This window comes from Lissotriton vulgaris, chromosome 5, assembly GCF_964263255.1.
Source record: "Lissotriton vulgaris chromosome 5, aLisVul1.2, whole genome shotgun sequence".
In the NCBI taxonomy this organism is placed as follows: Eukaryota; Metazoa; Chordata; class Amphibia; order Caudata; family Salamandridae; genus Lissotriton; species Lissotriton vulgaris.
In genome coordinates, this window is record NC_141693.1 from 1,193,404,825 (window position 1) to 1,193,432,673 (window position 27,849).

The 27,849-nt window shown below is 42.2% G+C and overlaps 1 protein-coding gene across 1 annotated transcript in view; it reads left to right on the forward strand.

The window, feature by feature from the left end:
• Positions 1 to 27,849, forward strand: part of DMBT1 (deleted in malignant brain tumors 1) — an 845,773-nt gene that overhangs the window by 806,062 nt on the left and 11,862 nt on the right. Inside the window, exons 23-25 of the mRNA XM_086919609.1 lie at positions 22,485 to 22,502; positions 23,945 to 23,974; positions 26,948 to 26,977. Of these exons, the coding sequence (XP_086775735.1) occupies positions 22,485 to 22,502; positions 23,945 to 23,974; positions 26,948 to 26,977 (78 nt within the window). The remainder of the gene's footprint in view (positions 1 to 22,484; positions 22,503 to 23,944; positions 23,975 to 26,947; positions 26,978 to 27,849) is intronic.

The following is a 27,849-nucleotide window of genomic DNA, read 5'->3' on the forward strand; positions in this document are numbered from 1 at the left end:
AACTCTTTGATGAACTAACATGATTAATACATCACCCAATCCTAAGCAGCCAAGGAAGTGTGAAATTCAGAGGAAAAAGAGAAAAACAACATAGACATACTCTTTATCCTTACATTGGTGTATTCCTGTGTGCAAATCTGAAAACCCTCAAAAAAGGAAATGTTCTACACTTTTGCTCATAAACTTTACATTACTTCTACAGGACTGCAGCCACTTCTAAAATGATTCTTCTTATTTATTTATTTTAGTGTCTTATAGAGCGCGAATTTGACCCGTGAGGGTATCAGAGCGCTTTACAGGGTATACAAGGTCTACAAACCAACATAAAATGCAGAGAAATACTAACACATCTTACCCTTACTCCTACATGTAAATGATTACAATCATAGTCAGCTTCAGTGCTCAGACGTGAGAGAGGTGTGACAGATTTGTGGGTTATACCTACATTGTACTCTGAGTACCATGCTCTCATGTTATAGGAGCAACAGGAAAATCTAAAACTGCTAATTTCACAGGGGCTCTTATCTATAAAACAACATTTTCTTCAAAACATGTTTGCTAAGGATCACATGGGCAACTTCCCTGCATTTTACTTTTCATGATCCAAACTATACAACATCAGCTCTAATAAGGACTGTCAGTTTATTTACACAGAATAGCTAATAAAAACTAACAATGCCCCTGCAAAACTACAATAATGGTGTTATCACCTAAGACTTGTAGAACACAACTACCCACATCTAATTCTCCTTAAGAATCAAAATAAGGGAACAACAATCTAGACTACTGATCCTGTCATAATTTCATCAAACAGGAAGGGCAGTAATAAAACCTATATATTTATTCATTTTATTAATGCTAATGTGATGACCACTTTGTTACAGCTAACAATGTTTAAAACAGTATTACTGAATAGCCAATTAAATGTCTCATTGCTATTTCACAGACAGTTTAGACAGGCTAAAAACAAAATTGAGAAAAGGAGAGAGCAACATACATATTACCTAGCCTTAATTTGTAGAGGAGATAGCCTCCTTCCCTCATTTTGACAGTAGGAAACCTGAAACAGGTTTCACTTCTGTCAACACTATCAACCCCTATTTGTAGCAACTAGGCATAAACAAAGTTATAGGAGGTACATAGCACTTTTGAGAGAGCTAGAAAAACACATGAATACCCAATTCCCAATCCTTTTCACAAATGTACAAATAAAACATGAGGGCAAATGAATTCAAACTAAATCCCTCTGGCTCAGCCCTAGTAAGCATTAGTGCTGTATAAATATGGCAAAGCTTACATATGCAATTGTATTGTGGTATATTCATATGAGTGCATAAAAACGTGCTTTGCCAACAACAAATTGTAAACACAGACCTTCTCTGGGAGCCCTGCTACGCTTCTAAATATAGAGCTCACATTTAACTCTTCCCAGCTGTCTTATTCTGTATTCAAGGGTGTCCATGAGGCTGTCCCAATTCGCCTAGAGACAGAAAGCTGGAAAGCATGTATCCCCCTGTTTGCAGTTAAAAGAATAACTTCTGCTGGTTTAATACATATTTTCAATTATAAGCAGGGTGCAGTATAGTTTTGCAGCAATATAAAGGTCAGCTATTTGTGTTATACCTAAATGTATGCATTTACTGAAGCCTAAGGCACTTTAAAAGCTACTCTAAACGAAATAAAATGCTGTTTAAATAGTGCTTTTTACACAATTTCGACTTTGATATTTGGGGCACTTAAAAATGAATATCCTATAATTTCTTTGCATAATATTCATTATCAGAATGTTCATTACATAGCCCAGGAGTTAGAAATTAAAAATAATCATATATACCTTCATAAAAATGAGTTTTGTTACGCCTGCACAGAGTGAAATTCCATATGCAAATATCCTCCTTATGCGGTACAACACAACTTAAATTTAATTTTAATGCTAGAAGGTCACAGTATGGGTATTAAGCTTCATAAATATTAAAAAACGAATTTAAAAGCATTTATTTTCTTAATAATTTTTCATAATTAATAATAATTTTTATTTTTTTATTAAACCAATCATTTTTGATAATTCCACATAGGAAAAGCCAGCTGAATCCCTTGCCTATCAAATTTAGACGCAGTCATTCATAAGCCTAAGCACAGAAGCCTAACTTGAAATTTGACAAATATTTGCGCCACTTTTTTAAAAGGACAGTTATTTTTTAGCATCAGAACCAAGAATGTGCTTATGTAAAAGACTTTAAGAAAGGAAATCCTTAATTTAGATGTTTGCCTGTTATCCAAAAATAATGAACCTGATTTTTGTAATCTTTTTTAAAACAGCAGTCTGAAATGCAAGATTTTACCCGTGTTTAACTGACAAAGTCCTGGCTGAGGCAACATTCCTGTCTCTCCGTGGCCTACAATCAAAACAACAGCTGTTGCTAAGGGGGCAGTAAAAACACAGCCGTCGTAAAGCTTTTCTTAGTGTTGAAATGGAAGCACAGTGACTGTCTATTTAAAACTGAGGCCTTTCAATGCGTGTTCTATAATATGCGCTTTGGTTCAGCAAAAATGTACTTCAGATGAAGTTTTTGCCTGTTAATATCTAATACAATGTATCTAAGGAAAATGCTGTAAGTTTATTTATTGCAAAACACACAATTTCGTTTTTTAGGCCTTTTTTTTATTCCTATTGAATGTGAATTCAAATTTTATCTTTTAAGCATTAGCAGTTTGTACATGTGCATAGTTGCTTACTCTATAATTTAAATAGTAACATATAATTTATTTAGCATATCATATGGTTAATTTCTGGATTTTTATTTAATTTTTATTTAATATTAAATGAATGACATTTTGCATAACAGATTGAAGACAACAAGAAAAACCAAAAACACACGCATTGAGCTCATTCCAGACATGTACAGAAAGGGTCAAACACTCAGGACACATGATACAGTGCGCTTAATAGCCATTATTTCATAAATAGAGCAATCGCTATTTACTTACAGAAGTTGCAATGTAAAACCACGAACCACATAGACATTTAAACACACAATGAACCCACAGATCAACACTTAAGACACAAACAATGGACAGCCCCCAGACTGTACTTAAACCAAACCATTTGTAAATACTAGTTGTAAGTCATATTTACAAGAAACGCTTCTCAATAGTATTCCAAAAGACTGCAAAAAAACAGCCCAACAAATTGTTTTATTTCCAAGAAGCCAAATTACACTCAATTCACTAGCTTTGTCTGGCAGAACACCAAAAAAATCACTCTGCATATATCCATTCATAAAATTGCGCAGAAAAAGGATCCATATTTTAATTCCCTGGGGATACAGAATCACCAAGGAAGAAATATGTTTTTATTCCTAAACCTATCTAGCTGTTCCCTCAAGGGAGCCGGCTAATTTAATTCCCATCTCACTATGGTACCTTCAAAAAGCAACACATTCTTCAATATGTGCTTGAAACAGGCCTGCCAAAAAAATTGCAAAATATGCAAATATTATAATCAAAGTAGCACTTAAGATACTCTTAGTACATTTCACCGTTCAAACAAGTCAGACAGAGAAAAATCTCCTCATTACCTGCCTACATAAATTGCAATTTGCGTATTACATACATACTAATCAAAAGTTGGCCAACACAAATCTAAGCCACAGTGTTACTAAACTACCTTACCAATCCAAGGCATCAAAACCACAGAACGGCTCTTACCAAACAAATGGTTGTCCAAATTCTAACTGCCAAGTTCTGAATGACCTAACGGTCTTTTTTTTTTTTAAATACTCACGCCAAAAATGTTTTCAGTCAGGGGTGACATCATGTGGAGGATCGAAATCGGAAAGATCAGAAATATACCGTGCTGCAGAGACAGAGAATCCCCAGAATCTCCGTGCACAGAGTACCTCCTTAGTAGAATCCTGTCCTGTCCTCCTCAGTAGATTTCTGTCTCCTGACAAGATCACTCCCTCAGATAGCCACTTCTCTGATGAGGTCCACGTTGGAGCACCATTTGAAGAACATTAAAACCTGAAACAGGGGGCTCACTGATACTTGTTCCTTTTAAACCAACAAAGACGAAATTGACACAGAAGCTGAAATATAAAAGAGCATTTTTATTAACCTCTAACGAGTGAGACTACATCACACAGAAGCCTTAGCAACTGAATGAGCCAGTCTAAGGAGTACAGAAAACTGGGGCTTTATATATGCTTATGGTTACATATTAAGCATAAAACCAAGGGGCAGTCCTGGCTCATGTAAGCATACAAAATGACTAAGATGGGCATACAAGATCTGCTTGCTCAACAAAGTGGGAGGAGAGTTACTTCTCCATGCAGCAACAAAAATAGCCTGAGAGTTATACTAGAGAAGCAGGTGCATTCTACTAGCTAGGCCCTTCTGGGCATGTGCAAAGGTGGAAGATGCTACATATAATTTGTCTCTAGGCAGAGCTCAAAAGCAGTTAACACTGAGGCAAACAAAATGGCTGCCAGAAATACAAAATGGCTTTCAGTACATGCTAACAAATCCGTCCAATATTTAACAAGCCCAGTGGTTCCCACTGTGCATCGAAGGCTCCCACCCAGTGGCAGCTGGTGGCATTTGAAAATGATGAGGCATAAAGGTTGTAGCTGAGTGCAGCGTGGCGAGAGAGCGTAACGAGTGAGCACGATCAGCATAATGGGTGTTCAGGGCGTTCCCCCTCGAGAAATTCTTTAAAAAACAGTGGGCAAATGGTGCATTTTCAAGCAAGTTTGAGAAAGCAAGAAGGTTAATAAAGCAATTGTGAAAGTGTAGTTATGACATCAATAAAGAGATTTCATATTAATGTGGTCTCAAGTTGCTGCTTCTTACCCAACTCGACCCAACTTGACAGTGAACGTCACTTCTGACCTCTCATCCTGACAGTGCCTCTGATTCCAGGCCACAGTCTCAGCAGTGGGGCTCCTGTTTTATCAGGATATCTTCCACAGAAGTCTCATAACAGTCGTGGAGCATGCAAATTGGAAGCTGGTTCCCATAAACTTATTGCAGTTTTTCTCTTACAATTCTGGCATCCACAATTTTATCTACCTTATACTCATTCTCTGAGTTAAACCCACTTGGCACACACAAGAAGCAGGATGTTTATTTATATGGTGAAGCTTTAAAAAAGGTACAGAAAATGGTTGGGTTTACCAGACAGAAGCAGTTTCAATCGTACACTAAATAGAGTCACAATTATTTTTGTAAATGGCACCACAAATGTAAACTGTAATTTAGAGGTCATTTAAAAATGCAAAGTCTTTGTAAGCAATGCACTTTCATACCTACAACAGACTACGGTGCATGCCTTCTTTTTGATTACTTATTTATTTATTTGTATTTTGTAAAGCGCATGGTTACACTAGCAAGTGTGTCCCCGCGCTGATCGCTACAGTTGTTTCCAAGAGTCCATGGCATGATTGCGTGCAGAGTCTTTGATCCGGTCTTAGTCTTTGGGGAAGAGGACTGTTTTCAGGTCTCTTCGAAAGTTAGACTGAGAGGGTTCTAGACACAGTTTTTCTGGCAGCTGGTTCCATATCCTAGCGGTCATGACTCTAAAAGATTTTCCCCCTATTTTAGCTGTTTTAACCTTCGGGACCTGTACCTGCCCAGTGCCGCATGATCTAAGCTGGCGGGTGGGCTCGTATTGTTTCAGAAGCCCATGCAGATACCTAGGATTAGAGTAAAACTTGTGTGTACCTATAGTGTTTTTCAAGGTTTCTTGTGCAGATGTAATGATCTCAATTAAATCAGTTAAGGTGTTTGCATGTAGGGAATAGATCTTGACAAAGACTGATCCGAAGGGACTATACAAGGAAGTTGAAAATATGGGCAGCACAACGATTGCACCCCAATTAGATTAATGCTCTGTGTTGCTCTCCTTTAACTCTGCCAACCATAACGTCTTGTTCCAAATCAACGTATGCCAAAGCTTGATATTGCAGATAATTTTCAAATCTCTGATTCAATGTCTAAAGATAACTGGTGGACAGACACACCTTGATGTCTAATTCTTTGAAAATGGCAGACCAAAACTTTGACATGAACTGGGATCTCCTGTCAATAATTAACCCCTACAGTGCTGAGGGCAAGATGTTCACATCCTCCACACTGCCTATGAGGTACAGAGGATGTGAAAGTTTCATCCTCCCACTGCAAGGAAAAAAATACTCTGGTGCTTACACTAGAGGATTCCCTCTTGATATTTAAGCTCTACAGCTTGGGCTGCTTGAAAAAAAATTAGTCGGCAATCTAAGACTTTTTCTTTTCTGAATGAAGTTCAATGCTCTTCACACACTGATGTCATCAATGATTGTGGAGTTTACCACAATAGTAAACTCCAGGGGTGTTGATAACTAGGTTCCAGTGAGCTTTGGCATTGAGATGTACTTTCTCCGATCTTCCAATAGTCTTTCTTCCCCTCTGGGGACAGATTTGTTGGCTTAACCTCAATCAGTCTTCAGGGGCAGGGTGTCAAAAGCAAAGATATGTAGTAACAGATGGTCTGCGCAGGCATCAGACCATATCCTTGCTCTTTAATGCCCCAAGAGTTATTCTGCTTTCCCGGGAGAAGATTGGGGGGGTTACCCTAATATGTGATATTTGGGAGGACAGAAAGTCCATGACACACCATTAATTTTAACATTCATAAAATCAAAAATAGGTGGGGTGACTTGCGAAGGTATCATGCTGTAACCTTATACACAAAGATCAAAATACTATTTTTCCCCCTGTGTAGTATGATTTAGAGGATAACCTTCAATTTTCGCTTGCTGAGAGGATGGAAAACCCACTCGACACCAGGAATTTTAACAGTTATACAAATAATGGGGTACGGGCAGTCCCCTGACTTAAGCCATACCCCCTAACGATAACAGTAGTCTTTCTGTGCCCTATGGGGCCAAAGTGCCCCAGGGTTCTCTCCTAATCTGTCCCACCTGGGGGGCAAAAAGCAGAATAGATACCAGGGATTTTAATAGCTATAACAAAAAATGGGAATGTGACATCTGTTGTGGCATTGGACTGTGGCCCATACCTGGGTAGAGCATATTTTCAGACAATCATCAAAGACTCCATCCCTGTGACCACAAGATTCTGAATTGATATTTATCTTAGTAAATAGAAACTCAGGTCCAAAACATTACAGAAGGAAATATAGTCCCTTATTTCTATTTTTACTACTTGTTTTCATTTGCTTTTTTATTTCAATAATTAGTTTCTTTAGGAAAATCACGAACTATCTACACAAAATGAACCCTGGTTAAAGTCATACTTTCCTCCATTTTTCATAAATGTATAGGTATCTGTGTACAAATATGATTTATACACCTGTTTCTAACACAAAATGCAAATAGGTAGAAATCACAAAATCGACTACCATATAGAGAGTGCAATAACTGTGAAAAAAATATATATATTATATAAAATCCATCAAGCTGGCGAAATAAATTGCTAATAAGTGAAAATGAGTACAAATACCTAAAGAATGACAATCCGGTTGTACGCACGATATATTTCATACCAAAAATCCATAAGGACAACAAAACACCACCAGGACGTCCTATTATCAGCGCTAGAAATAGCATCTTGGAAAAAATGTCAGTATACGTTGACTATTTCCTACAGGACTATGTGAAATCCTTACCCTCCTACGTAAGAGATACTAGCGAATTCATAAATAAGGTGAAAAAATTTGAATGGAATTCTAAGTATATACTGATGGCACTTGATGTGTCTTCATTATATACAAGTATAGTACATGAGGATGGCATACAGGCTGTAGAGTATTACCTGAGAAACAGAGAACCAATCTACAAACAACACAATGAAATGCTGTTAGCAATGATAGAATTTTGCCTCTACAATAACATCTTTATGTTTAATCATTTGCTATATTGCCAGATTCAAGGAGTTGCCATGGGGGCTAGCTTCTCCCCGAGCTATGCCTGCCTCTATATGGGCAAATGGGAGAAGCTAGTCCTCATGGGGAACCACAGCGATACTATGTCAACTAAGGAAAAACTGTGGCTCAGGTTCATTGATGACCTCTTTGTCATCTGGCATGGAACCAGGGAGGAAGCAGAGAGATTTGTGGCCCAAATCAATAACAACGATTTAAAATTGAGGTTCACTGCAGAAATTAGTGATACCAGTGTGAATTTCCTAGATACCAAAGCATACATAAGTAACAACAAATTAGAAACTACTTTGTACCGGAAGAAAACAGCAGGAAATTCTGTACTACATGCCTCCAGTTCTCACCCACGCCATCTAGTGAATAGCATCCCTTACAGCGAAATGCTTAGAATCAAGAGGGTATGCACCACACGAGATGAACTAGAAAAGGCCCAACAACTTAGCAAAGAAAGATTCGTAGAAAGAGGCTACTCTAGACAAATAGTAGAACATGCCATTGCTAAAACAGAGATACTAGTTAGGAACGATTTGCTGACTAAAAGCAGCCAAAAGGATCAGGAGCATTGCCACAGCGAAGCGAGGGAGTCAGAGGAAGATAAGAGTTTCCGCCTTATAATTGGATATAGTAAACAACACAAGGCACTCCAAAAAATCATCCAGGGAGGATGGCCCATACTCCTTAATGACCCCATATTAGGACCCCTGCTACCGCAGAGGGCGTCCATTACGTATAGCAGAGCTCCCTCAATGAGGGATTGTCTGGTGGTACCTGATCCTGAAATCATAACTAAACCCACCTGGTATCAGAATTTAATTGGGTTCAGAAAATGTAAAACATGCAAGGCATGCACTCACGGGGTCAATACTAAAACTTATTTTAGCCCATTCAACTCCAAACCGTACACAATAAATAAAATGCTAACCTGTAAAACAGAGTATACAGTATACGTCCTAACATGCCCATGTGGACTTGTCTACGTGGGCAGCACTAAGTTACAGGCTCATGTCAGAGTACTCCAACACCTCCACGTAATAACGAATATGGACAAAACTTATCCGGTGGCGCGACATTTCAAGGAACGCCACGGATTTAATAACAAAGGGTTGTCCTATTACTTAATAGATGCAGTTTCCCCCAACAGGCGCGGAGGGGACAGGGAAAGCAAATTACGGAAGTTGGATTCCAGATATATCCTGTTACTCGATTCCAAACATCCTCAGGGCTTGAACTTAACAGAAGACTTGTACACTTGTCTGGAGTAAAGCATAGAATTGGAATGGGTTAATAGATATTCCATTTGCATGTACCCAAATGTTTAAATGAGAGGTGAAACAAACCACTGCCTACGACTCAGCACTTTCTAGAAAGTTGATATCATGTAAATAGATGAATTTTAGGTCTATTTATTTACTATTATATATTACTTTTTGTATAGGTGTTTTAAAATATTTTTAAATGTCTTTGGATGTTTTAAATATTTTTCAATGTTTTTGAACATTTTTACGATATTTTAGGTATTGTACTTTGCACATATAAGACATAGATGTTATCAAATTAAATGAGATGCATCGGTGTTTGAGGTAAACTTATATCTAAGTGTTGGGATAAGGCAGCACCCCTAATCCTCTGAGATAGGAAACCCGCTATGTTTGTAGATTGGACATATATGATGGAAATATTGAGTATCAGGTAACAAAGAAAATGAAATCAAAAAATTGGTGACAAAGAGATGAAAGGAAATAACAGTGGTGAACAATTATGGCGATATAGATAACAGCAGTTTGCATCGGCTCATTAGGTTTGTGAAAATTGTCCAAATGATACACACTGGACATGATTTTAATTTCACTAGCACATTAGACACAATTTAGTAGTGTTCTCTATGGAAGGTGTTATACAACAAAAAAATACCTCCAACTGGAAATAGGTGTATGTCTTTTACAAGAACATCTAAAAAACGCAATTGATAACATAACAATGGTACAGAAAGAATTTTAAAGTATTTTACTGATATATATGTATCAAGTTATGAAAAACTTTATATATATTTGCATGTATATTTTATCATGTATAAATGTGTATAAAAGATTATCTGACAGTTGGAAACTAGCGCACATGCAGCGATGTAAATACGCGCGAAATAGTATGTCTTCCATGTCCATAGAGAATGTAACTCACGTGATTCACAAAAATTCTGCACTGTCACTTTAAAAATGCTTCCTCAGTCAAAATCAATTGTCGAGGGAACAAGTGGCGTTCGCGCTGCGAAACGCGTCTCTGACTTTTGGGCGAATAAATATTTGAAGCACCAATACCGGGTCTGTGTCCTCTTTGCTAGCAGCGCGTGAATGAAGACGTGGCGGCTATTCTGACAGGATTCTTGGATTTATATATGTATATATATATTAATTTTTTTACAAATCTTTCTTGTTTTTGAAACCTGGGAAATGGATGATTTTTGAACAGCAAATCGTTTATTGAGGCCAGTTTTAGCAAAGAAAACATACACTTCCTTACACAACACTTTTTCACATTTTCCACCCAAAAAAAGTCACATTTTGGCTATTTTATTGATTCCATTCGGGAAAACTACAAAACTTGGGTGCTTTCGGAATATTCGACATGTGTGGAAAAGGGCATAAATTTGGCCTGGATTTGTTTTATGAAAGAAAAGCTATTAAGGCTTAAGGGAGAACTCCCTGAAACATACGAAAGGGGTCTACACTAGGGGAAAACCTCATAACTTGATGAGTTAAAGGCAGACCTATTTGCTTTGCCAGTGCTTGTATTTTATCCTCTTAATGCCAGCACCCTAAAATCCTGCAACACTGACATTTTAAGATCGGTGAGTAAGACAACTGGGAATACTGTGCAAATCCATTACATTTGAGCACATGGGAGGCACATGTAGACTTAGACTATAAATCAACGCATCACCAAAAAAAGGGCATATGTAAAGCAGCAAGTTTGCAGCAGGAATATAGATTAAGATTCCTAGATACTTCATGTGATTGTTTATGAATTCCATAACAAGATTTCAGTATTAAGCTAATCTGAAAAGTGTAGATAATGTTTGATTAGCACAAGCACACCCTCATGAACGGTTGCCTCCAAAATGTATTTTGGGTCGCATTTCTGAGCTTGTTTTCTCAAACTGGAATTTTGCAAAGAACAAATGTAATTAAATGATTTGAAACAAAAGCAATGGAACAGAAATGCTTATGGTTCAAAGTTTTCTCTTAGATTTTCAATTTGTCTTTAAATGCTTTTTTAATGACTGGATTGGCAGAGGTTAGCCAGGAAATCACCTCGCCAATTACACGTGAGCGGAGGTCAATGCATTAAGGTCATAAAAGGGGCTGGTTTAGGGAAGAGAAGAGGGAAGATTTGGACTAATAGCCAGAGATGCTGACTCTGCATCTAGAGAACGAAGATAAGTCTCGGCGTTGGTGCGCCAAGCAGTGTGATTCCAGGCACACCATTCAATCTTCGGTGGCAAAAAAAAACGAATGTGTAATGAAATCTAGTGCTTCAGTAAATACACTCCATTGCCCATAGGAGAAGTTCCTGCAATCCAAATTTGTAAATAAAAAAGTATTCTTTTTTGTGACTACTGGCGCCTCGCACCGGAATACACCGAACCATGAAAATCCTGCTCTAAAACCCTCTCTTCCTGTTGCCTGCCCTGAGTCATACCAGCAGTTCTACGTTCTGTTCACCTCGGTTGTTTCACGATGACCGTATGTCATAGTCACAAATCTCACTGTGGACAGCCTGCCAGCCTCGTTTTCCTAAATCTTTCCGAATTCCTCCCAGGATGGGATACGGCCATTGAGGCTTGTTGATTCCATCTCACCCTGTGACGATTTAGGTAATGGGCATGGTGCAGTGTGTGCAACCTCGCTGATTGACAACGGCCTTGGAAAACTCAGGGTTTAAACTTAACTCCTTAGGCGCTCATGACGAGCTCAGCTCGTCATGAGGCACAGTGGAGCTGTACTCATGACGAGCTGAGCTCGTCATAACGGCCGTGGAACACTCACACGGGGATAATTCCCCTCCTATGCGGGGCATTCCATTAAGTGGGCGCAGTCCTGACGAGCTCAGCTCGTCATGAGCACAGCTCCACTGTGTTGCATGACGAGCTGAGTGGCCCCCCTGCCCCCGTGTTGCGGGGGAATTAGACCTACGGCGAAGGGATTAACTCTTTCGCTGCGGCAGCAATTCCGCTGCAGCGCTAAGGGGGTGGGGCGGCCGCGCGGAGCTCCGACGCTTATGACTGAACCGCGCCGTCATGGCCCTCGGGTGGGCTGTGCTTGTGACGGAGCGGTTCCGTCATGGCCCCGCCCGTTCTTTAGAATGTCAGCGCAGGCGCGAAATCATCCCCGCGCAGGCGGGGCGAGCGGGTCACCCGAGGGCCATGACGGAGCGGTTCCGTCATAAGCGTGGCAGGGGTTAAAGCACCCAGGCTGTTTTCAATCAGAGAGGCTGCTCTGTGTCCTAGAGGGCAGTGGTCCAGTGGTCTAACATTGTTGCAGGGAAGAGAGGATAAGGGCTGAAACTAGGTAAGCCCTGTAAAACCTGTGACGGATGGCACATGCTATTTACACATGTGCCTTTCCAAAAATGCCTGATTGTGCCTGACCCTCGAACAGAAAGAGGTTGGAGATTCTAAATTTATAGCGACTGTCTAGTTCAAAATAGAAAAAATAGGAGGTTAGAATTGAGGTGGATGCGGTGCCCCTCAGCCCTAATTAAGGAACTGCCTCACTTCCACCTGCCTCTGGAGGGAGAACCTTCACATGGCACAGAATCCAATGACAATAGGGCATGAGTCGCTCTGCAGCTTGTGGATCTGCCCCATCCACTGCTGCTATGCTGCACCGCGACCACCCCGGAGCCAGTGTGGATCTCGACCCAGTTCTGCATGCCCAGGCCCACCACCATTGTACACGGCCACAGCCTGCCTCATCGGTTTATGCATAGGTAATACCAGTCATACAAACTGTGAAAAGAGAAAATATGGAAACAAAATCAATACAGGCCAACAGCGTACATCAGAAAAGGGCAGTCGCTTGCACAGTCAGAGATACAGGCAGGCAATGCCACTATCGAGAGAGATGGCCTTCACCACGTTTAAATCCACAGACTCCAAGGGGAGGGGAAGGGAGGATATTCCATAACACAGTTCAAAGTGAAGGGCACAATCACTACAGTATAACACATGGCTGACATCCAGCAGCAGCTACACCAGCAGCCTCTGCCGCAGCTCACAGCTTTATGACAGCGCTGCACACACAGTCCGTGAACTTGCTGATCAAGCAACGGCTACGCCCAGGTGGAAAATATGGATAGGGGACGGCTGAAAAATTATTTCCACATCACCTGTGAATCCAGCGGCACAGTGAAATTGCCTATTCGTCTGAATTAGGGTGACGAGGAGATCTACAGCTGTTTGCAAACCTCCCTGGAAGCGGGGAAGATGATGACTACAATGCAGCCTCGGCAGAACTCAACACCCATTTTGAACCACAAATGAATACAACTTTGAACTGTTCAAGCTTCTCCCGGCAGACAACAAAAGGATAAAATTGTTAGAAATGGGGGTCTCTAGTTGCCAGAGGTTGGTACCTCTGTCCAAATCGGGACCCTCACTTCTAGTCAGGATAAGAGGGATAAACACTTTAGATAACCCCGGCTTATCCTCTTGGTAGCTTGGCACGAGCAAACAGGCTTATCCAAAGGCAATATGTAAAGTATCTGTACCAACACTCACAGTAATACAGTGAAAACACTACAAATGGACAGAAACATCAGTTTAGAAAAATTAAATATCTTTATCTAAACTAAACAAGACCAAAACAACAAAAATCCAACATACAGATACTCAGTAAAATGTCTTTAGAAAGGATGTTGCAAAAATAAGCTTGTAGAAATCAATTAGCACCAACTGGGGCCATCACGAGTATCAGGACAGCACAAAATCCAAAGTACGGCGCTGCCCACGAGGATCCCGGCGTTGGGCACGGACTCTCACAGACCCCCAAACAACAGTACCTTGGAAAATGAAGTCGGTGACGATGCACAGCGTCGAAGATGGCCGATGTCGGCTCCGGTGATGATGTGATGCCAGCCAGTTTCTCAAGTCACCCTGGGGGGTTATGGGTGCTGTGATAAGATGCAGGCGCTAGCAAAGACGGAGTCAATGCGAGTGCTGGCGTCGTTCGCGGCCGACCACTGCCAGCGGTGGCAGGCGGCGGAGGGCATCAGAGCTGCGGAACAGGCTGGGCACTGCGTTGTTCACTTCATGAGTGGCTCCCCGAGCCTCGTTGCAGGCCATGGGGTCACATTTTCGATGGCATCAGAAACAGATTTTCTTGCTTCTCTTCGGTTTCGTCCAGCTCCCAACAGCAGAAACAATGTCCAGGGGCCCAACTCAGTTACAGGCACCTCCTGGCAAGGCAGAACTCCCAGCAAGGAAGTTCAGGGGAGCTGGGGGTGAATTCCTTGTGTTCCTGGGACTTCTTCAGGCACTTGGAGACTTTATTTAAGCAGGGGACACAGCACACAGCAAGGGCAGTACTTCTCCTCAGTTTCTTCAGCTCTTCTCCTCAGCAAAAGTTCCTCTTGATTCCAGCAATAGTCTAAAGTTCAGAGGTTTTAGGTCTAATACTTATACCCCAAAAGGTCTTTGATCCCTTTGTGAAAGGGGCTCTGAGCCCATTTCAAAACATTTCTGGGGGCACTCTGCCAGTGCACAACAACATTCTTTGTCAGTGTGAGCCTTGGTTTCAGACGCTCCACAGGGAAGCGGAGCCAGCATTGTGGAAGGCAGGCACAACCCTATTCAGGTACTGGTGCTACTCCTCCCACCACTCCAAATGCAGATCAGGCCTATTCAGCCTAGTGCTGACTCATCCAGACTCCTGGAGCCACTGCCACTCCTGTGCCCATGTCACTCCAAAGCCCGACAGTCAATCCATCCACAAACAGGCAGAGGCACACAGAAAGTTAGAACAGGAAAATAGCCCCTTTCTAAAAGTGCTATTTTCAAACACATAATTTAAAAAACATCCTTAATAAAAGATGTGTTTTTGAATTCTGAGTTCAGGGATACTAGACTCCAATTTTCCATCTTATCCCTATGGGAAGATATGCTTGTAAAATGTTACAAAGCATTCCCCATTCGAACCTACGGGCAAGATAGCCTTTCAATAGTGAAAAACAAAATTGGCAGTGTTTTCCTATCAGGACATGTTACACACACCAGTGCATGTCCTACCTTTCACAAACACTGCACCCTGCCCAGGGGGGTACCTTGGGCCTACTGTAGGGGTGTCCTATGGGTAAGGAATGGGAAGGGTAGGGCCTGTCAAGTGGGTGCACTTGCCAGGTCGACATGGCAGTTAACAAATTGCGCACAGGCACTGCGATGGGAGGCCTGAGACCTCTTTTTAGGGCTACTTATGTGGATGGCATAATCAGTGCTGCGATCCCACTAGTAGCAATTGAGTTAACAGCTCTGCCACACTCAGTGCACTTTACAAGGCACCTACTGCTAAAAGAAATATGCCACTCAGAAAGAACTAATCACAATTACAATTTATACAGAGAGCATATGTACTTTAGCACTGATCAGCAGTCGTAAAGTGCCCAGAGTCCTAAAGCCAACAACCAGAGGTCAGGAAAAAGTAGGAGTAAGAAGCAAAAAGTTTGGGGCTAACCCTGCAAAAAGGGCCATTTCCAGCAGCAACTCTTGACAACTTTGATACAAGATTGAGGGCACTTGCCACCAGGACCACGTGTGTCAATGATGATTAATCAATCAAGGTGTATGCTCAGCTCATCAAACTATGCCCTTTTCCAGTTCTGTAGTTCCTCATCCTCTGAAGCCCAAGATCAAGCTTGAGGACATTCTCATACTTGCCAGGTCACACAAATAGTCACGCAGCCAGTGGAGGGAATGGAAATGGCACTGGCTTGAAGCTCAGTGTCTTCATTCACCACAAAATCAGCCATGGTGACAGAGCTGTCAGCCTACATGGTGTACAAAAAACAGCACAACCTCACACCCTGGGGTCCAAAGTGACAAGCAACAACAGATCTTGAAACTGTGGGTTAGACTCTCATGCACTCAACACATGCTCAGCACAAGTAACAAGGTGTTTTAGCTTTGGAAAGAAAAAACACTATGTACGGTCTGCTGGAGTGGTGACCAAGGTAGGAAGCAGTCAGGGAGACCAAGGGGAAGCCCACCCCGAGGCTGCTAATGCTAGATGACCTGTCACAGGAAGAGTCAGGAAAGTGGCAGAGGCATGAAGCCAGGACCGGAGAGAACTACAATGATAGGTTGTTCATGATCTCATAAATGGAACTGAGAGTAGAGAAGGGAGACAACTTCAAATATGCTCCCTATTAATAGCAGGAGTAACCATCCAAACCCTAATAGACACTGGGGCATCAATGAACATCATGGATGTCTGCCAATTCAAGGCTGTTAAGCTCTGACCGATGCGCATACCCACGTCCACAAAGATAAATGTGTACAGAGAAGATACGCCACTGCCCTTAGCAGGAATCATGGAGGTGAGACACAAAGAAACACACCCAGTTTCACATCACGAAAGAAGGTACCAGCACACTTATAGAGTGGCAGACCACTGAATCCCATCCAGACAGCCAGGCCAAGGAGATCATGAAAGACTTTCCCCAACTTTTCACTGGCCTTGTATGTGTGAAAAATACCACAATCAAGCTGCACATTGAACAGACAGTGCGCCCTACCTCAATCTGGAACAAATGGGGGTGGTCGGGAAAGTGTCACAGCCCATAAATGTGGGTCAGCCATATTCATGGCCAAAAGGCCTAAGCAACATGGCACCATCCACATTGACATGAGGCTCCATAACAAGGCCATCTATATGGAACAACACCTAACGCCATCCATAGATGACATAAATGCAGTCCTGAAAGTGGTTTTCAAAGTTTGATCTCAATTCTGGGTTCAACCAGTTAGAATGTGATCTTGCCTGTCTCTAAATAACCACTTTCTCCACCCATTTGGGGCTACGACATAACACTCACCTCAACTTCAGCATCTCCTCAGCCACCCTAACCTTTCAAAATACCATTGGGGAGAAAGTCTCCAGGTTTGAGGGCATGCTGAACATAAGTGAAGATATTCTAATCTTCTCAAGGACAGTGAAAGAGAACAACACCCAACTGCGAGCCACTTCTGAGAGGCTAAGCAGCCATTGCCTCATTTTGCACAAGCCAAAGTGTTCTTTCATTGTCGCATCCATAGAGTTCTATGGATCCACATTTTCTAAGAAGGGTCTTGTAATGTGGGAATCTAGGACCCTAGTGTAACTTTTCCCGATTCATGCCCATATATGGGTATAAATTATCCAGAAGAATCATTGCCTTATTTAGTTATAGACGGCGCAGCCCTAATACGGCATGGCTACTTCCACTAAACACCGAGAATCCACATTGATTTCGTGGTAAAACCAGCCCTCAGCAGTCAGGAACCTCTCCCTGCTTGAATACTGATTTATCCAAGAAATCCGGGAGTTTTCAAGGAACTAAGGCACTAGTGACAATATTATGTCCAATCATACGTCAGATTCAGCACCTTCAGGGGTAAAAATATGCCTACATTTGCCCAGTCAAACACACGGTGTTTTGGAGCAGATCGACTATCTACTTGCCCAACGCCCTGCAGCAGCAAGTGCCGAAGGAAACCGACCCTCCAGCTGACGCACTGAGAGACTCTGTCTTTTCTCTTGCCGAGAAATCCAGCTCCAGTGTTTCCGGGCTACCCTTGCGGGTATCTGGGAAATCGAGTCCTGAGAGAGAGAGATACAAGACCTCCTTCATTCTAAAACCAAGGTACGGAGCTGATTAGACCTCTTAGAGAATTCTTGGAATAGATTCCTGGCAGAGAACTACTAAACTTAAGCTACTCCTCACTTACTTCTTCCCTAGACTTAGGTTAGGTACACCAGGGTAGGCATATTTTAGAAGCACCAGTTGAGTACTTTTAGTCATTATTTATTACTGTATGTATTTTATACCTTTTGTGCACTTTTATGGCTTAGAAACCATATCATGCTTTTACAGTACTACTTTATAATACTGTTCGTATTATATACATTGTACTTTATTACAAGTATCACAATTGTAGCAGTACATTTCTTATGCTTGAGAAAGAAGACTGTTCAATAAATACGTTTTATTGAAAAACGCCCATCTCTATTTTCCCAGCACCTCTGCTGAAACTAAGCATGCACGATTGACTGAGTGAAATAGCCGTCTATTGTTTCAGCGACTCTAGAGATACGTTTCATTCTGGGGAAACAAAGTTGTCATGTTATATGGTTGTCAGAGTCTAATCCCTTCTTGTTTATTCGAGAAAGTTTCTAGTGACCTCTGAGCTAGCTGGCACACACATTTAAGTCTAATATATTCGGTAGAGACCTAGTCGACCTCAGTCCTATGTCTAAACTACAGTATATATTATTCCAATGTGCAGAGCCTATTGGGAATATAGGAACTACACTACAGTCTGTGAGTCGATCTAAGGAAGGCCAGCGCCATCCAGAATGCTGCCATCCCCCAGTCTGGAGCAGAGGTCAGGAGCCTCCAGGGAATGCCCGCTTATTGTGCATGATTCAGACCCGGCCTCACCCGTCTGAGCTCCTTATGGTACTCCAGAGGCCTGACATCCGGTGGACCTGGGGTGACAAGGAAGATGCAGTGTTCCAAGTGTTAAAGAAAGCTCCATTCAAAGATGCCACCATGGCATACTTTGATCCCGGGTGCAAGACAGAGCTGATTATGAATGCAGCCTGTGCTGATCGAAAAGAAATCTAAAGGACAATGGGTAGGCGTCATCTATGCGAGTCGGGCACTGACCTACCCAGAAATGTGCTATACCCAGATCAAAAGAGAAGCCCTGGCCATTTGGTGGGGTGCTGTCACTTTCAATTCTACTTATTTGGGCAGGAATTTTTAGTGGTTATGGACCACAAACCCCTGGTCACCCACTTCACTGTCAAGGATTGAGTGATGGGCATTGCGGATTAACTAGCTTTAGACCATCGAGGACAAACTGAGCACAATCCACAAAGGACCTCTGCTAAAAGGCCAGTGCACTTTGATACCCCAGTCACTTTGGGTCCACATCGTAGAGTTGGCACTGCCATGACCACGGCTAGACTGAGGTCAAAGGTCTGGTTCCCCAAAATGGACAGCATGGTGGAGAAATAGGTGCAAGAGTGTCAGTTGGGACAGATCACCAGAGGTTGAGCTTCCCCCGCTCCAATCCTGACAGAAGAACGCTGTCTCGAGCCATGGTCCATGCTGGACCTGGATTTTGCAAGTTTTCTGGATGGCAGAACAGCCATGGTATTTATAGATAGTCAATCCATCCAAGTACCCGTAGAAGTGACAGTGCCATTGCATTCTCCAAAGTCAAGCCAATACTCAGGAAGGGTTCGGACTCCTGGCGGAAATCAAGACAAACAGCAGGCCATCAAACTATGGGGTAGAATTCTCAGCTATGCACCCTTGGGGCCAGGATTCACAAAATCACAGAGCAGCGGCCCCAGGACTGACACACTGGAGGGAAGTTTATAAAACCATTCAAGAACACTCTTTCGTTGGCTGTTCACCTGAGTCTGAGGTAACATGGTCACCATCAGCAAGGGGTCTGAAGTAGTGAGCAGGAACATGTCCTGGTTCAAGAAATTTGAAGGGCCTTCCAATGCCACAAAAAAAGGGCCTGGGTGACTCCCCTCCTCTCTTTCAGAGCTGGAGTCAATCAGGCCCCGCTGACTCCATCACTGTGCCTTGACACCACTCTTCCTACACAAGCCCACCTAACCCCAGGATGGGGCCCCAGATGACTAGAGGGGAGCGTGATTGAGGGGACAACACCTCACCAAAGAGGCTCCTTAGCGATCCCCTACGCAAAGTTCGGTGCTGTGGGAGAGATGGAGAAGACCCCACTCCCCACGTTGGGGAGATAAAGAATTAATGTGGGAAGGGATATAGTGGACCACCTTGCCACTACACTTGTAACCTCGGCACTGCACGCAACCCCTTCATTCTGTCATTGTGAGCTAGGCCAATACCTACACGTGGATCCACACAGAAATATTTTTTACTTCTAAGAACCAGAATGTTCTGACTTTATGGGATCTCAGTTGCAGCTCGTGTTATAACTGAGGCCTTTCCTCCCGCAATAAAAATCTTTTTTTCTACAGTGGGATACTGCTTGATTTTAATTCATTGAGCAAATAATCGCTAAAAGGACATGTCAGAAATGTGCCCAAACTTAAACTACCAAGTCCTACTAATATGTTCAGATTTTCGATACCAGCAGTGTCTTGCCACAAGAAGACACTTTATTTTTGTTGTTGCCGAAATTTCCAGCTAAAATTAAAGAAACGGTTGCATTTATTTTTCCAAAGATGATATGAAACGTTTGCCTCTGTTTATCGGTGGATTGAAAGAATGAACTGTTATACGTGTACCAAGTGATCGAGCTAATAGGAAAAATCAATCAATGGATTTTTATGAAAGTTTCACAATAGCGTCATTCAAAAATATCCTATATTTTTTGCAGCTTTTAGATTCTGAGACCTGGGTCGCTAATTTTAGGAGATGCAATAATTATTGGATCTTGATGAGGGCCATAACATCTAAAACTAAGGGGCATATGGACAAGCCTCTATCGCCACAGGAATGTCACTTTTTGAGACGTTCCCTTGGCGATAGGGGCCTTGGCTTTTTTACAAGGCAGCGTTAGTGGCCTAACGCTGCCGTGTACATTAGGCCCCCTTTCACACTATGTTTAGCGTGAAAGGGGCATGCAGTGGGTGTTGCGTGGGTGTTCCACTGCAACACCCATTGTATTTGACGCTACCCCCGTGTACATGGGTGGCGTACATAGGAGGCAGGGCCAAAATTAAGATGATGAAAATCCTGGTTTTAAGTTGGCGACACAAGGAGAAATGCAATATTTCTCCTTGTTTTTGCTTTTTCCATCTGCAGCACACATGAAAAAAGAAAAATGCCATTGTTTGTTTATGTACAGGAAGATGACCCTTCCTGTACTTAAACAAAACTTTTTTAAAAATGCCATTTTGTAACTTTCATGCATGCTGCATGAAGCAGCACACATGAAAGTTACAAAATGGCATTTAGGATTGTTTATGTGCAGGAAGGGACACCTTCCTACGCATAACCAATCCTCCCCTGCATGCAGACACCCTTGCACTCTGGTGCAAGGGTGCCTGCGTTGGCGCTAAGTTGTTAAAGTTGTTAAAGGGGGAAACGCAAGGCTGCACCACATTCTTGTAAATATGGTGCAGCCTTGCGTATTCGAAGTAGCCGAGCCTATCGTTAAGCCCAGGAGGCTAACGACACGCCACTTTATTGTACATATCCCCCTAAATCTTAATTCTGATCACATAAGTAAAGTAATTACCACTTTGGAGTTTGCCACTGATATTTTCCTGCAGATCAAACTTGCCAAACATGCGCACTTCGGTGTGTAAAAAATGAATAACACTAGTTATGCTTCATTTTCAAGTTGATAACTCTGAATAGGAGATATTTACAAATATTGTAAATAATGCCCCCCGGGGCAGTTACCCTTTACATCTATGTTCAATGAGTAATCCATCACGGCTATATGGAGAAGTGTGGCTCAATGGGTGGAGAAGTGTGGCTCAATGGTTAGAGTGGCAGACCTTGATGCAGAGCTCTGGCCCGGGACCAGGGTTCGATTCCCACCTCGGCGGGTCTCGAGGTCAAAAATTCCTCGGACCTGATATTCTCGCCTCAGTGCCTATTGCAATCATGGGTCCCGCGCTGCAACTCTGGGCAATAGCTTGCTTAATCTCCACAACGACCCCAACAGCGCTAGGATGCCTGGCTTCACCCTGGGGGTGCCCAGGAGTGGACACTTCACAGGGAAAGCCAGGAAGGGTTCCACAGCGGTATGAGTAATAGCGCCACGAACCCGCTTGGTAGCAGTGCGCTCTACAAACACTTTACATTTACATTTACATTTATATTGCTTCTTGTAACTCCGTCCTAATTTACTCCTGAAGCACTTCCTTACTGCCTTTTGCTCGAAGTATCACTGTATAAAGTGCAAAATGTGCAAACAGATTTGGAGATATTTTCATTGTATGTTTGCAGGTGAATTCTTATGCCTTAAATTTAGCCACACAGAAACGGAAAGCTGGACAAGGGCAAAGTTTTACAGAAAATAACGGGGCCAGAGAAGCTGTGGGGGCAATTGTGTAAGAGAGAGGAGAGGGTTTACAGTAGGAGTTGGGAAGCAATAGGGATGGGACAAAAAGAGAGACACGTGTGAGTTGCTACACTTTTAAGGTATGTAAAGTAATAGGATTAATAGAGGAACGGGGACAAATGAGACAAGAGGGGTAGACAGGCAAACAAATGCTGTACAGAACTCTGAATTATTGACGATTCATGCTGATTTTACCTCTTGTTCTTTTATTCACAGAGTACCCTAGTACCACAGGTATGTCAGATATTATTTTCTAAATGACTATTTATGTTTCTCAAAGAGCACACCCTAAAAGATGCATATTTAATTCCGGGAGGATGAAAAATTAGTAGCAAGCTCTTCAAAAGATGTGAAAATCAGTACTATTCAACTGGGTAGTAATATTTCTGTTTGCTATTGAAGTAATTTAAAGGAGAATGCATTCAGTAGGAAACGCTATACAAACAGTTTTCGGTTTCTGGAAGCAAAGGGCAACAGAGGACTCTGACCTGCAATTCGCCTGGCTATAGTGGCGGATTAGGAATCAGATGGTCTGAATAGAAGTGTGTCTGCCGGGCGCCCACCATGGTATTCTTTTTCTAAGTACCAAAAATTGTGGTCCTAGAGTTATGGACTAGCTGGTGCAAAGTGAGTTATCAGGCATCTGAATAGTTAGATCGCATCTGCCATGGTATACTCCCGGGAGCCTGTATTTACAACCAGAGGCCATATCATAAACACTATGCATTGGGGCAGACAAAAGCTGGGCACCAGTTTTGAACATAATCCAGAGGTCAATATGTTCTTACATGAACTTAGAAACAGATGTGGTTGCCCTGTGTTTTCGAGCTGTGCTGTCTGTCACAACATTTCGGATTTAGAGCATGTGTTAAAAACAGCACAATTAATCCAGAAACAGTTCCAAAGTTCTGTTTTGCACATGTGCATATGTACATGATGTGACTACCCCAGGTGGACCAAATGGAAGAGAACTAGAACATCTCTCTCTCAGTGTGCTCAGGAGATAACCTGACTCTGGGGTGGGCGATTCTTCAGTTTTGTGGGATAATTCGATAAGGTTGCTAGAGCATCACTGAGACACATGACTCAAGAGTCAAATCCAGTGCATGTAGTCGGTCGTTCTTAATCAGTGCACAGCACCAGATGATGCCACTTGCACAGCAAAGATGATATCTAGTGATTCCAAGGTCTTCCATGAAATTAATGTGTTTCCAAGAACTGTAGCCCATCCAGTTAGTTCTCCTGCAGGTAGATGTGCTCTGGCTGCCATGATTTGAAGCCAAAACAGGAGAGAAGTGCTTGGATGCTTCCATATTACAGTGGAGAGACTTCTTAGCTCATATTACGTCCTTCGTTGGCTCTGGGAAAAGGATCAAAAGTCCATGGTGGGGCAATAGCTTCTTCTCAGAGCCTGGATGAAAATGCCAGGCCATAATTGCCACAGGTAAGAGAGTCGCCTCAAGACCACTAAAGCCCAGTCATAAGAGGACACCCTTAAATAGTTAATATTTGAAGCATTGTAATGTCTTCGACATTACTCAGGAGTCAATTCTCTAACTGCCAGTGTCAGTGGAGAGTTTTATTGAGTGTGTTCGACACATTTATTCTTATAGGCACAGTAATAAATGTTTCCTGCATTCATTGTATTACTCTAACACACTGTCTTTATTTTTCAGTTGAATATCTCTTTGAATCCGACTTCACAGGTAAAATAAATTACTCGAAATCTGACCACATCAAAAATGTAGTTCTCTCCTGAAAGTATCCTAAAAAGAGACCACGGTATGGACAGTAAGGAGTGCTGCAGGACAGGTTAATTTAACTGAGTGGATTTTACATGGATCTCAGACCTCTAACAGGAGGCGTGTTATCAGCTTGCTCAAGCTTCTTACCCCATGCATGAGTATTTTATCCAGGCTTTCTGTTCAAGTACTAGAAGTTACAAAATAACAAGGTAATAAATGTACAACAAGCCATGCTGAGAATGCAAATAAAAAAGTATGCATTACTGGTGTATTGCTCTGTGACGATATTCCTCCCAAAAACTCGCATACGGTCTAGCACTTCCTCTGACACAGTTCAAAAACTGATTACGCACAATCAGTGTACTGCCTGTAAACCAGCTGGATCAGCTTCGAAAGGTACATGAGCATCAATCTTATCTGCCACTAAGTCCAGCTGTCTCAACGATGCTAGTATGTTTACTAATTGCTGTGTAATCCCTCCTCCCTATCAGATGTTACTCTTTCTTTTTTGGCTCCTTAGCCTGTTGGAATTATTTATTAAGTGGAAACTTTATATCTTTATCTCTGGCAAAATGTCATCCAATCAGATAATGAGACACTGTTTGTAATACGTTTGATGCAACCTATCCAGAAGGGATATAAACAACATGTCTAAAATGATACATCACATCTTTACAGCACACCCTGCAGCTCTAATTTCAGACAAATATGTGAGCTAATCAGACAGAACTATAATAACCCATCTACACTACTTTGCTTCAGCAAGTCCACCTGGTACGTTACTTTATTCAACTTCTTTACTGTAATTAAAGCAAGCACATTAACTCATTGTTGCACACTCTCGCTGTCATGATCGGAGAGCCAAAAGTGTGAACTCTGTGTCAGTATATTTAACAATGGCCAATGAATGATTCAATCCACAGCCATCAGTCCACACCTGTTCACCACTTTCTTAATAACACCCAAAGGCTACACAAAAGGTAGTACCTCAAACCATAGCACACTGCAACAACATACACCACACTGTCACAATCCCGTCTCCAACCCAGGCAATACAGACTCTGTAACCTCAAACTATGAACACAGCCCAAACCATTAACGGAAATCAAACACATAGCTACCAATTCTTAGCCTGACCCAAGATTTCCCAAAACTAAACAACTGCCAAACAACACAAAAACTCTGGTTCCAATGCACCTTACCGACTCTAGTACTGCCCCTAACACCGTAATCCCTATCGCCACCTTAATCCTTAATCCCTATCAGACCCCAGCCACAATGTGACAGCAGGAAAGATGAATAGCTATGAATAGCTATATGTAGAGGGAATGTAATTTGGTTAAGTTACGAGAATGCATTGAAATTGCGGGTCCAAATGGTGTGACAGCTGAAGAGTAGTTAAGACACAAAGTTCAAGTAGGTGTAAGTTTGGAATTAAGACTGAGGATGGCTAAGCCTGATATGCAATATAGTCAGAAGGGGGAGAAAGATCCCTTAGGTTCACTGCAACTTGCAGGTGAAATAATTATTCTAAGAACAGATACTAGTCAACTAGTGAGACGAGGGAACTCGCCTTGTTGCATGGTTATAGCTTGTTGACTGAGGGGCAACGGCTAGTTTGGCAGGTGGTCCACCATACCACTTGTGCAGCAGAGGCCCCGGCTCTAGGACTTGGTGGCAGTTGGACAATCTTTTATAAAGTTCTGGACTAAGTGAGCGGGTAATGTCCTACCAACCCTGTGTGTGCACCTAAGTCTCTCAGGGGAAGAAGAATGAGCTACATATATTGTAATATCTCAAGCCTCTTGTAACTCATACAGGGAGGAACAAACTGGCACAGCCTCTATGTACAGCAACCTGTTTAACCACTTGATAATTTAATTAGTGTGTTATGTTATGTTAAAATAATTTTATAATGCGCACAGCTACCCAAAAAGGGTTTCCCAGCGCAGAGCAAGAAGCAAATCTTGTTTTTGTCTAGAAATCCTCAGTTAAAACATTGAGTCAGGCCTTACAAGTCACTCTGCAAATCTTTGGATCCCATTATCTCCATTAAGGAAGTCATCATGACTTTTTCACTTTTGATCAGTATATATCTAAATGACTGACGTCAAAGTTTGGGTAACCATATCAAGACTGGGCAGACGCTTTGTTTTTTACAGGCCTTTCCCCTGCGTGGTGGAGCCATTGAATGCAGGGGGGTAGCTTCTATTGGTGCACAAGTGTAGAGGCTCCGGGGCTGAGAGGCTTGAGGGCCCCACTGAATCCTGAATATTGCTCTATTTCACAGTTCAAACAGAGGCCCTGGTGGGGCCATTTCCCTCCTAACGCTAGGGCCCATGACACACGGGGTACAGCACTGATTGAAGGCATGGTTTTGATGGCAAACAGCTGCTACTGGTAACTTAATTTCTCCATTTCTCCCAGGTTGTTAGAAGCAGGCACAGTGGGTGCTTTAGGAAAGAAAAAGGCTAGAGAGAGAGGAAATATAAAAAGAGTGAGAAGGATGAGAGAGGTACTTTCTTACCAGGGCTGCTTTTGTCTTCCAGTCGGGCCATGATCATCCCATTGAGCATGTGGGAAAAACTTGATTATGTCATATTTAAGAACCAGAATGTTCTGACCCCACTTTAAGAGAGACCTGTGGGATCCTCATTCAGCAGCTAGACTGGGTTAAATCTAGTCTATCTGAGAACAAACGTAAACGTAGAACACAACTGTTTCTCCAAACATCTCACAGGAACTTTTCTTCAGAAACGTTTTGCTGCAGAATCTGGGAAATCTAACGTTTTGTCAACAAATTCATCCCAGATCCCCCGAATGTCTTTTTTTTACTTCAGTTTCTCCTATTCTGCTTAATACACAATTCATTTATTAGTCGTTGTCATTTAAGAAACCAAATGTAACTTGTCTCTTTTTGTTTTCTTTCATTAGAACAAGATTTGTCGATCACTGAAGATTTAGGTAACCATTTAATCTCACCATTACAGTTTCACTGGATGTTATTTCTGTTCACATTTGTTTCTACTTTGAATCCTGATTTGTTTACTGGAATCCCAGAGGTATGTAGACTGAGAGGCCACCAGACTTGCAGGGTTGTGAGGAGAGTGTGCAGTCACGTGGATGCACTCTCTTAAAGTGGCCTCCAGTGCTTACCTTGCAGTATCTAGAAAAAAGGAAATGGGAGTCTGTACTCATACCCAGAGTGTGCCCATCCCATGGTTATGCATGATGCAAAGCAGATATAGATTGAGCCGTGTACGTCAGTGGTACACAGCTACTAGATGTAGTGAAATGGGACAGTTTGCATTAACATGTTGACAAAGTCTGCAATAAGACAAGAGAAAGGCAGAGAGCACCCAATTATTCGTGCCCTTCTTAAAAGCTGCAGCGGTCCCACAAATGTGCCCCCCCTACACAGAAGCCTTCTCTGCGTTTTTCTTCTCCGTTCCTTTCTGTCTCAAAGCCTGGTGCTTCTTAACACTGCTCCACTCTTGCCACCTCTAGGCACTGAACCACAGCTGGCCTCATCTAGCCATTCTTTAACTACTGCTACTTCATAACGCACTAGTCTTCTACAGTGTCCATTAAACAAAGCCCCCCTCATGTGTTCTCTAAATGCCTCCCACTCCACCCACACTAAACACCTTCTTTCACAGAAATATGCCTGCAAACAAGATCGTAACTCCGATAGGACCTTCTTACTTGCTCCTAAAAGCTTTGTCACAATAGCCCCGTCTCCAGCATCCAACTGATAAACTCTCTCCTGAACAGCACTTAACCCCTTCCATGCAGAGTGGCTACATCTACCATTCACCCTCCTTGTTTCTCACTTC